Below are 12,039 nucleotides of genomic sequence, written 5' to 3'. Positions count from 1 at the left end.
ACTTTACTGAAGTGGGGTGAGCGGGCAAACAGACTTAACTCATCTCCCAAAAACCATAGTGTTTTTTTTTTGTTTGTTTTTACAAGATGTAAAGATGTGCGAACAGCGCAGGCCGTAAATCAGCTCGTTTAAGATTTTTAAAGGATACAATATGAAATTCGTTCTTATTTAAATCGGGATAAAGCATGGTAAACATACAAACAGAAAAAGATATTTCAATATTTTATTGAAACTTTCAAGAACACGATGTCGATGTTGTAAACTAGACATAACTCCAATACAACATAACGCATTGACAACTTAAGAAACACAAAATAAACCTTCATATTTTCGATTATGCGGCACTTTTACGATCAGGTTCGCAAAAAGTATTTTAATAACAGAAAAATAGTCCACGTTTTGTCACACTTAAACGATACTTCTTTTGCTCTTCTCAAAAAAAAAAAAAAAAAAAGAAAAAATAAAAAAATATTTTTTTCCTTCAAGCCATTGGTGCAGTGCGTTGTCGCTTTTTCATTCGTTTTTAAAAACAGTAGCACTTCACACACGGGGACAACAAATGAAAATACAATGGCACATGAGTGTGAATAACTAGCTCAGTGGATATTTAGGGAGGAATAAAGTCCATATTTAAGAGGGGTATAAATGCAGATGGCAACAAAAGGATAATAGCCCACAAACTGTCTTTACACAGGTATATCGACAATAAATTAAGAACAGATCCCTAGAAACAAACTACTCCGTTGTATTTACACGCAATAACAATATGAAATAATTACATAAATATTTTATATATCCCTATGTACACCTTTAATCAATACTACCTTTATTTATTTTTTTTTAATATTTCAATTTCTGCTTCCCTTTGCCTGTTTGGGCTAAATTCCGCATGCTTGGGCCATAAAGCACCAGTCATGACAATAGGCCTATTCTGATTTCAAAAAGGCATGAAGAAAACAATTTCGTTTGGAAAATTCATAATCCAATTAATAAGAAACTTAAGCAAATGGAAATGTGTTAATTATATTCAAAAACAGAATATTTTTCATACTTTTCGTTTCAGTTTTTAGTGTTAAAATAACATTCGTTGGGAGCATGCAACATTTGGCCAATCAATTAATAGTGTACAACAAAATACAGCAGTCTTTATAAGGTAGGTTAAACGGTAGTGAAATTCAAATAAGTCAAATCAATTTCAGAGTGCATATTAAAACACATTTCTCTTCGTGTAGGTACAATAAAGTTAGGAGACAGGACACAGCAGCAACTTCTCCTAAATCTGTAAAGTCACACACCCATACCAACATTTCAGTTTCAATACTTGTACGGTATTCAAATGTAAAAGTGTTGTTTAATTTAACAAAGACAAAAGAGAAAATAAAAGAAAAAAAATATACATATCAGATGTGTATTAACCAAAGTGCATTTCAGAAACTAAAACGTCCAACAGTCCGTGTGTTTTTCTTTCTTTTTCTTTTTCTTTTTTTTTTTTTTTAAACCTGCACGAATCTACGAGGGTGTCCTTAATGTCTTCATCACCGTCAACACTTTTCACTTATCATGACAACAACGAAACGAGAAGCAGGTGGTGGTGTGTTTAAAAAAAAAAAAAAAAAAAAAAAAAAAAAAAAACTCCTAGGGGGACCCGCTCCGTGGCCTGTCCTGATTTGAATCGAGTCCACTGACCAGGCGCTGGATGCTCTGCAGCTCGTTGGCGGCGTCTTTCTCCGTGCAAGTCTTTGGGGACATGGACACCGAGCCGGAGGAAATGGTAGACGAGTGACTGGTCACCTCCGATGTGGAATCCAGGGTGACAGCAGACACGGGGCTGGCCGGGACGATGCCGTCCCCCTTCAGCTCGCTCCCGCCGCCGGCCATGCTGGAAGGCATGGCGGTGGTGAGGAGGGTGCTGTCCGGTACCGTCATGGGGAGGGAGTAGGGGCTGTACCTGAGTCGGGGGCGCACTGCGTTCAGGAAAGGGTGCCGGTGAACCGAGGAGGAGGCGGCGGAGGAGGCTGCCGCGGCTGCTGCCATGTACGTGTACGGGTATGGGAACAAACTGCCAAACGGAGACATGGCAATGCCCTGCGGAGAAACCGAGAGACTGATTGTGAGCCAGCTATAAGACAGTTAAAACAAACAATGTGCAACAAAGGAGGAAAAATCGATGAGAAATGCATGGTGAAGTAATGTTTTGCTATTTCTGCTTCATCTTGATATCTTGGATTAATCTCGCGGAACAAATGCGTGAAAATAATGATTTAAAGTGACCTGCTTTGACTGTCCTCACTTGAATTTTCTTCCACACACACTGACGTTAGTAATGCCTTGTTACAAAGCTAATGCAGCCGCCTGACACTTGGCTTACGAGCAACAAAACTTGATCCAAAACGTAGCCTAGATCTGATTTAGGCAATCAGTGTGTCGTGCTTTCAATGCTCCCATTCACACAGCTTTTCACACAAATATCGCCCTAACAAAATATTCTGCAGCAAAGCTTTACCACACAGCATGTAAACAGCTTTGGTGCTTTTTCAAGAATTTGTAATGCAAATAAAAAGTCCCATTGTCTGCTGCTGCAATCAAACAAGAGAACTTGCAGCAACAACACATGTTTTGACAATAAATGGAAGAAAAGGACAAATTTGTTGTCTATTAAAACATAATGTTGCCTTCTCTGAGCCAATGAGGCATTTTAATACTCGCCATTGTGGCTCTAAAACAGGCTTAATGAGCTCATATCAAAAAGACTGTATAACACCTTCAGCTGTTGCAAGGTGGTCTCTGTCTCTCAAATCTGTTTTTACTCAATAATAAATGATAGTTTGGCTAATATCTAAAACAACAATGCCAAGAGAAAATAAAAAGGTGGTTTAGGCTAAAAGGGGTCTATAATAGCCTAGTCAGTCAAAACGCAGTTGCCTAACTTAACTTTGAATATTAACCTAGTTGGCAGAAAAGAAAAAAACACAAACGGGTGCACACACACCCTTATTCTTTCTCACAGTATATTTAATAACACACACACACGCACACACACACAGACGCACATTAACATGATGCTGACAACATTAAGGACATCACAGTATCTGACACATTTAATATGGCATATGGGCCTCCAAGGCCTATACGGCTGTATACAGTAAAACCCAACTAGTGCTTCATTGCGCGTAGGCCCAAGAAAACAGGTTTTACCTGTGATGCCAAGACATGTTGCTGCAGATGAAAGGGCAGGCCTGGCGCTCCCGTCAAGCTTTGCGGAGGTGATGCCATGCTAGTCGTGTCCATGGTGCTCACCCCTCCCGTGGACACAGCTGCCAAAAGTGGCCCCATGCCCGCAGCCATGTTTGAGAACGCACCTCCCATGTTGAACTGGCTGGGGTGCAACAGAAACGGGTGCGCGCTCCCAAGGTGATTGAAAAACTGCTGTCCTGTTAGGCCCGTTGGAAATCCAAAATTATGCAAGTGGCTGTGGCCTATGTGCGGGCTGTCAGTCTGAACAGTCAAAGGCATGAAACTGTCTTTGCTTATCGGCCTGCACTCGTCCGTTTTGGGCTGCTCCAGACTCGGGCTCTTGAGGTCTTCTCCAGAGCGGGTGGTGCTGGAGATGACGGTGATGGGGCTCTGTCGTGAGTCTGCCTGACTCTTCTCAGTCCTGGGACCGCTGTCGCGGTTCCTGCTGCTAGTGTCACTGTTACTAAAGGAGTGCCCCTTAGCTGGGCTCGCCTCATGATCCTTCCCGTCCTCCGTAGTCGTAGAAATCTTACTGGAGTCAGGACCATCTTTGATGTGTCCATCTTTGCTCTCATCGTCGCTGTCCTCATCGCTGTCGCAGAAATCTGTCAGAGCAAGAGGTTTTAGTTGAGTTTCTGCACAGTGACTGATCATGAAAATGATAACCTCCATTATCAGCCATTTGGCACTTGTTTGCACTATAGGAGCCCATACTGGTTACCAGCATGACAATGCGTTTGTCAGTCCACAAGAAAAAAAGATATAACGTTTATTTCTCATCACTTTACAACAATTTTTGCCATTCATTAGCATGTATGTTTATTATTATTTTTAATTTTGCTATTTTGTATTTTTTGTGGCTGACTGATATCATGCCTCTGGGCAGGCAAGTGACCATATTCATGTTTTCATGATGTTTTCCTATTAATCTCAATAAGACAGCCCATGAAGACGACTGCTCTAACATTTTTTTCCAGTGTGATGATGATTATGAGTGATCAGCTACTATTAAAAGCGGTTCATTAACCAAAACCACTGTACATCCATAAAGTCTATTGTTATACAGCACATTGCTTTGTAAAAAGAAAATTAAAAAATAAAATAAAATCTTGCCACAACAGATATTTTGCGACTTTAACAAGCGACTTGTGTGGGGTCTGTCAACCTACCTTTCAGATGTGGGGGGCCCACGGTGGACACGGCGGGGGACGAGGCCTGGCCGAAGCACTTAAAGGGAGCCTGCTCTCCAGAGGAGTCATCTGAAGCCCCATTCTCCTTTTTCTGCTGCTCCTCGTATGAACGCATGGACTGCAGAGCCAGCTGTTTCCTGTGCACACAGTCAGTACCATGCAGGTAAGTGTGGTGGTCACAGTTTATCAGGTCAGAAACATCAGCAGCAGAGCGATGGCTGGTGTGGAAGTTTAGTATTTATGGAGGGGACACCTGAGATAACGAAGCTCCTGACTACAGGACTGACTCACCTGTTCGGCAGATGAGAATACGAAATCCATTATAGAAGCTTTGCTTTAGCAGGCCAACGTCTTGTCATGTCACATTTTATCATTTCAAGGCAAACTTAAAAAAAAATCTAAGTTTTAGGATAAATGAATAATTAAGAAATAACAATTAGCAAGTGAATTAGCAGTTTCCGTATAAGACTTAATGGTTATAGTGAACTGTAGCCTGTTAGCTGTTTGATTAGAAAGTGTGAAGAGCTGCAGGCTCCCTGCGGGTTAATATGGAGGCTTTTGACGCTAATCCGCGGAAATCACTGTATGTCTCTGTGTATACATCTAAAGGCATCTGAAGTTTTTTTTTTGTTTTTTTCCCCAAAGAAAATTTCCCCTCTTGTCTTACCTCTTTTCTCGTCTTCCATTGCCCGTGTCACGGAATCCTTTGGCAAATGGATTGTGGTCAATTTTCAGCTGTGTTATCTGAAAATAATGCGTAAATATCAGCGACTGAAATTTCAGTTTTTCTGCAGTGTTTTCATTCAATGCATTTTTTTTTTTTTTTACAATTGCAGGTAAAGACACTGAACCTGTGGCTAATTTCTGCAAGTTTACACTACATGCAGATTATTGTCCCAACAGGCTTAATCTCAAACAGTAACATATTTTTGGTTGGAGGCAAACACACATAAAACCAAACACACAGGCACACAAGCGCGCACAAAGAGCACACGAGTCCTCATAATGGCACGTTTTTCCACGAGGCTAAAAAAAAAAATTGCAGCTTTTTGTGTAAACTTTTTCAAAACTTTACTCCCACACCACTTCCTCTCAGTCTCCGTCACTGCACATGGCGGGGAGGAGGGGGGCATCGTTTCCCAACAATATCAAAGAGTGGAGAAGATGATTTTCATTATTTTTATGTCTTACAGAGAATAAAACGTTACCATGCAGCACAGTCTGACACAACCAAACGCACCCACCCTCCTCTTTTTTTCTTTTTCTCCATTCAGCCGCACAGTTTTGCCCCTCTTTTTCCTCGTTTCTCAACCCCCCAGCCCTTTTAGTTTCGCACACACATACACACTCTCGCTCATACACATATACACATGCAGAGAGAGGGGGGGGAGAGTGAGTGTGGGTCTGTGCCAAATCCTTTCCACGTGATTAAATATAAGGAAGACAACCTGTATAACATTCCTCAGAATTATTATTACTTTCCTACCACAGGCTGGTGAATGTGCCACTTTACTCGCAACATCATGCCCCCTCACTATGATACTCCACTCTCACCAGGCTCAAACAAATATGACATCTTTCATATTTTATGACAACAAAATGGTGCAGAGCATGAAAGGCAGCGAGGAGAGCGCGTCTGACAGGGCAAAAAAGGGACACACAAGCTATACGTTGGAAAAATATTCAGGATATAAAGGATAAGCCCATGAGCAATAATTGTGCTTACCTTGTCATTTTGATAAGCAGTCACTGCAATGAAATCCGTTTCAGGGAAAACATAAGTCCTGAAGGTACTGTACGGGAGTTTGAGAATATCGTTGGCCCGCACAATGTGAAATCGAGGCTGATATTTGTGCATCGAGTTAAGTATGGTCTGTAAAAAAAAATACAATCACAGAAAAGGAAAAAAAAAAATTATCCCACTATTAATGTTATATTTACAGAATATATCCTTACATTTAATATTTTTTAAATGCTTTTAATTTGAAATCAGAAGTCATGTCATTAGGATGAATTAAATCTCTTAAATAAATATGTGCTATAATCATAAAAAACACAATATAAATTATTTTTGGTGGGATATTTAATCAGTTCATTAACATGGTTAGAGATCCAGGGATGTCTAGGGAGGTAAAGGCTTCACTGACTTGCCCAATAATTACAATAATTGTAAAAATACGATAATGACATTTGTATTTTTTATATTTTATAACGATCTTGATCAGATCCTCCTAAAAATACATCTTAATTCTCGTGGGGCTTCCCGTGCTTGAATAAAATAAAATACAAATAAAAACATCAAAATGCCAATTATTAAGTAAGACATGTGGCTACAACTAAAAGGGTATGTTGATAAATAGGAAAATTGACATACATTAGTTGAACTTACAAATCCATGCTTGTCGGAGATGTTATTTGTCAGCTTGAGTTTGTGAAAATTGACGACTTTTGACATCCACTGTTCACCAGTCGCCGGACTGTCCGGGTGAATGTACATCCTCTTTGGCATTTCGGGGTCGGCCTTGCCCGCCACCATCCAGCGGGAGTTGTGAAATTTGTACCTGCAGTCGTCGGCTGCAACTATATCCATCAAGAGAATATATTTGGCCTTCTTGTCCAGACCAGTGCACCTCACTTTGAACGGAGGAAACATCCGCCTGTGACAAAGGAAGACACATGATCAGCACTGATGTAGGGGAAGAATAAAAATGGAGTTAAAATATTCAACAATATAGAAAAGAAGAACGGCTGGGATATTTTTACATACACACTCCAGTTGTTATATCTTTTAAAAGTGAGTTGCATCATGTGTTTGATAAGTTATGGAATGCAGCCTGCTCTTAATTCATCTGCTCAAGACAAGTCAGCCGAAAAATAAAAATCCGAGTGAATATAAACATAAAATAAATATAATCTTCCTCTGCTTTATCCTCGATTAGGCTATAAGCAACACGTCAAGGCTGCTTGGATGGTGTTTTGATTTTTAACGCCTTGAAAGGCCTACACACCGACATAGCAGCCATCTTTGCATGTATACTGTCAGTGTGATGATGATGACGAAGATAATTTAGTCAGAGCTTCACACACTCAAAGTTTGCATTTCAATGGCGTAATCCGTCAATGTAAACCAGCATGAAAATTAAGAACAGGATTATAAACCAACCAAATTTTACTATGAGGATATTATTAGGCCTATAGATCAATGAAGTTGAGAACTACTGTAACTGAAGGCTTAATATTAATAATACAGTAGCTACAAGCCTCTTTTATTTAATAAATCAATAGCTAACAACCGATTTCCTACCATTAAAGACAAGCTTATTATCATGTTAAGTTTTCCACAGACCACAGAGTTTGCATGTCGTGTGAACACAGAGGAAGTAGGACTTTTATCTTTTTTTTTTTTTTGTTTCAGTTTTTCTATTAAGCTAAAAAGTATATATCTTTAGATTGTTTTGTGGCTTTATTTTGTAGAGATATTGTATTATTGAGTAATAAATGTCATATGCGAGACAATTATGCTGCTATCTAAGTTTAATTAATAACATAAATTAGACTAATGGACAGGCTTGAATAAAGAAGTTGTCCAGAGGAATTGTAGGCCTAGAGATGTACAGCCATAGATATAACTTAAAGTGAAGTGCGTAAATATTTATCTAGGTATAAAAAAAACATATCCATCCGTTATGAGTAATCAATATGCAACATTACATTTTTAGGATGAACACACAGGCAAACACTTTCAAAAATCAAATTTACCTTCCGGATTTTGTGATCACCATCTCAGTGCCTCTCTTGTGGAAGAGTTCCCAGAGCTCCTTGGCTTCCAGGTGAACTTTGGGGTCGTCCTCCACCTCCTCCTCAGGCTCCAGAGTCTTCAGAGGCCTGAGGTGGGCGGCCGCAGCCTGGTGTCCCAGCGAAGAGAAGTGGAGGCCGGTCTCCGCGGCTCCCATCAGCTGGTCCATGATCGGCTTTCCCAGGGCGCCCGGCAGAGAGAGGGAGCCGCTGTGAGGCAGCGCCAGAGCCGGGAAGAAAGGAGGCTGGTGACCCAGCATTGCACTCATGGCAAATTCCGGACCCCGGTGAGGTATAAACGGATGATATGCCATATTTGATCCTTGTATGACTGGATCTCTCATCAGGAAGTTCATCCAAGTGCAGGCAACAAATGTAGACGACCGTGTGGATGTGAAGCAGTATTTTAACAACAGTGAAGCCTGCGTTCAACAAAAACAAAATAAAGAGGGAAAAAAAAGAAGCTGAAGTTGATAAGCTTTGGAAATTCCTCCTTCAACTCTGCAGAAATAAGCATCCACTTATTTTTTCACAAGTTGCTGGGAAACCTCTACGGCCGTTTGCTGGATTTTGATCAAAAGTCTGCAAAGAGAAGTCTGAAAATGCTCTCCATTATTCTTCACAAGTGCTGCAAGAACGATTTTCTTCAGAGGCTGACGCGCATCGGACACCTTTCTGTGCCTCGCTGGCTTGCGGACATTAGTCGAATTAAACCAACTCGGGTGAGTCACTTAATTGACTGCAGTGCATTCTTTCTCTTCTGCTGCTGTTTACAATATCGGCATTCCTGTTAAAATGCGTTCCTTCTTATTGGCTTCAGTCCTGCAGCGAGGGCGACGTGTTGAAATATTTCGATAGCGCCGAATAATCCCCCTGCCTTTACTTGCTCCGGACATGCACCCTCACACGCACACACACACTTTATTCCTCCTCTCTCTGTCGCGCACACACACATTTCAGAGAAAGACGTGTGCAGAGAAAGGAGTCCGCTGACGGCCAGAGAGAGAGAGAGAGAGGTGGTAAGGTCCCAGCTCCGTGATTTTCCTAGCGCCTCTGTGGCCCATAGGGCTTCATACTGTATGGATGTGTTGCATGTTACGAGTAGCAGCGCTCCGTTTGATTGGCTCTTTGACGCTTTCGGACCAATTGTGTGGCTGCGTAGGCGTGGTTTTAACAGGTCGGGTGGAGGGGACAGACTTCAGACTTATAAAAAGGTGTTTGGAAACTCAAAAGGGCTTTGCCGTGAAACACCACCCTGCCCCAGTCAGTGTTGTGTGAATATGCCAACATCGTTAGAGAAGTTGCGCTATCGGTCGGTCGGTCTGTGAGACCCAGCGAAGGGGAGAGAGCGAGACAAGCCAAGCCGGGGAACCGGCACGCTTTGTCGGCGAGATGTTATGATCTGTTGCGCTGTTGACTTCCTTCTCTGTCCCATAACACAACACTTATTATTATGCTTTGAACATCGCGAACATTTTGTTTATTAATAAATATATTTATTTTCATGATACAACACTATTCAATTCGCGATCTAGTAAGTTTATAGAGATTTTACAGCTCCGAGAAGCAGCCGAGTAGCCAACATTTCCTGTAACATCCTCCTTTGAAATCATAGCTCAGGAAAATGTGAGCTGGTGACGGGACGAGGCGCTCGATGATAACTTCATGTAATGTTAATAAGAATGATCAATATTTGTTTGTTATTATATGGTTTATTGAATTTTGTTAGACTGCTAATGGCTGTAAAGTTAATTTCTTATATTTTTGTATATTTACACACCCTTTCCTCTTTTGTCTAAATCTGGATTTGAGTCATTGTGAGTGAAATCAGTTATGAATCAGTGTATTATAAAAAAAATAGATATCGATGAAACTTGAACATGAAAAGCTGATTAAGTCTCTTGGCTGAATGGCAAAACGTTTTCAACTCGAGTGAATATTCTCTTTTTGACGTGAAATAGCGTTTTGTAAATTGATCTGACCGTACCTACATCACAAGTTTGCGAGCAAATAAGCAGAAGAGCAGAGTCTATGGGGATGTCTTCACTGATGCTTGTGTTTGTTTTTTTTTTTTTTGTTTTTTTTAATCAATTCTTGCGCCAAACACAGCATGCTTTCCCGTCACAATGTATCTAGGAAGCAATTAAATTTTAGTCACACTTGCACGGGCTGCTCCAAGTACGCGTAGATAAATAATTTTAATCTTTAAGTCTATTTGAACAAATGTTTCCTGTTACATAAAGTTGACATAATGTTCTTATATAAATTATTATGTAGGCACGGACTTGTATCAGTGATATATTTTTTACGCTTAAGACGTGGGTATGAATAAAGCTTTTAGAGTTTATAGCCGGTTAAAACGCCGATTAGAAGTGTGCAGTCGTTCACTACCATTACTTCACTAAGAGTCTGAAAAGATGTGCACACTGTAGACAAAGCCCCGCTCTCACTGCCCCCTAAAACGCTATTTAACCACAAATTCACAAGTAAACTAGAGAGCTGTGGCCAGTCGGCCACCTTGGATAAACATTGACCATCAATTCTCAGTCAATTGTCTGTCTCCGTGGATGCAGGCGGGGAACGAAGCGTTGGTGGATCTCAAAGTCCTTGAGGGGGGGACCATGCAGAGTGAATTCTCACAAAAGAGACAATATAGGCCTGTACTGAATCATGACAACGTGCTGCGTTCAATATTTTGCATAAGTCGGGCATTATTAATGCATCTGCAAAGGATCTATTCTGTTGATATTTGAAACACTGGACGGCGTGATGGAGGTTACTTGTTGCACAAGTTGTTATATGTGGAAGCGTGCATCTATTGTTTTGAAGCTCGGGGCTCGAAATACTGAGTAAATTCCCCAGACCTCATATTGGGAGTCTCCTTGTATGTGAAAACCTACTTGGCAACAAACCTGATTCTGATTCTGAAAGCATTTACTTCAACAATTTCCATTCAGCACTGCTCATGCATGCAAGTATTAGTGAGAAGCCTCTGCTGCCATATCATGCATGTTCTGTTCATTACAGCTCAATTGTTGTCTATCATGATGTGAGTTAGACATGTCACAATGCCCTCTTTGTGATGGATTTGGTTAGATGACAAGGTGCTGTCTTTGAAAACTGCCCCTTTAATACCTGTGTGTCCATGTATATGTGCTTATGTGTGTAAAGTGGAGTGGTCTGCATGCATATGCAGCTTATTCCCCAGGGGAGATACACAAGGATATTCGGCTTATGTGTTGCATGTTATTGATTTGCTAGAGAAAACAAATGCGATAGCTGTTGATAAGCCACAGCAGCATCTGAGTGAATGAAAATCTAACACAGCTCCAGTAACTGAAGCCATGCAGGCAGCAGCTCAACCTTTACATAGTTTAAGCCCCAAAGTTAAGGTGCTGCTTTCAGCCTACGTGAGGCCTTGCTTCCATCCTTCTCTTTGCTTGAGTGAGGTCAGGTCTGTGTCAATTACTGTGGCTTATTCTTCTTTAAACACTCAACCCCATTAGCAGCACATTTCAATTTAGTGGAAGGTGTCATCAAATAGGAAGCAGTGTTGACACTGCGGCAGCCTTTTCAGTCTCTGTGGCCAAGCTGGCTTCATTAGCTAAGCAAGTAGAGAATGGTCAATACCACTATATAAACTTTTACAGGGTTAGGGCTCTCAGGGAGTCCAGGAGGCTATAAAAAGGTCTGAGCTGACACTACTGATTGATGAAGCCAACTTTGTCAGCGCTTCCCTTTTATACATCTATAGAGATCATGCATATCAAAATCAAAAGGGGCAGTATATTTGACTGGACAGGCTCTAAAATCTCTCACT

At 41.0% G+C, this 12,039-nt stretch overlaps 1 protein-coding gene and 1 long non-coding RNA gene across 3 annotated transcripts in view; one reads left to right on the top strand and one right to left on the bottom strand.

Annotated features, from left to right (window-relative positions):
* Positions 1 to 209: 209 nt before the first annotated feature.
* Positions 210 to 9,285, bottom strand: tbx3a (T-box transcription factor 3a). 2 transcript variants are annotated; one of them, XM_084746002.1, is made up of 7 exons: positions 8,184 to 9,285; positions 6,799 to 7,081; positions 6,151 to 6,297; positions 5,092 to 5,168; positions 4,404 to 4,561; positions 3,196 to 3,839; positions 210 to 2,085 (listed from the first exon to the last, which is right to left on the bottom strand). In XM_084746002.1, the coding sequence occupies exons 1-7, from the start codon at positions 8,573 to 8,575 to the stop codon at positions 1,636 to 1,638; spliced, it is 2,151 nt and encodes a 716-aa protein (XP_084602128.1). In that variant the 5' UTR covers positions 8,576 to 9,285; the 3' UTR covers positions 210 to 1,635. The 2 variants fall into 2 exon arrangements, with proteins under 2 accessions (XP_084602128.1, XP_084602129.1); XM_084746003.1 differs by having other exon boundaries at positions 6,814 to 7,081.
* The window catches only part of LOC146308353 (uncharacterized), a 24,182-nt gene continuing 16,604 nt past the window's right edge, over positions 4,462 to 12,039 (top strand). Inside the window, exon 1 of the long non-coding RNA XR_014772629.1 lies at positions 4,462 to 4,587. This is a non-coding gene — a long non-coding RNA (uncharacterized LOC146308353). The remainder of the gene's footprint in view (positions 4,588 to 12,039) is intronic.

This window comes from Lutjanus erythropterus, chromosome 20 (assembly GCF_056507025.1).
Source record: "Lutjanus erythropterus isolate fLutEry1 chromosome 20, fLutEry1.hap2, whole genome shotgun sequence".
Classification (NCBI taxonomy): Eukaryota; Metazoa; Chordata; class Actinopteri; order Lutjaniformes; family Lutjanidae; genus Lutjanus; species Lutjanus erythropterus.
Note: the sequence above shows the minus strand (reverse complement) of the source record. Positions and strands in the feature narration are given on the sequence as shown.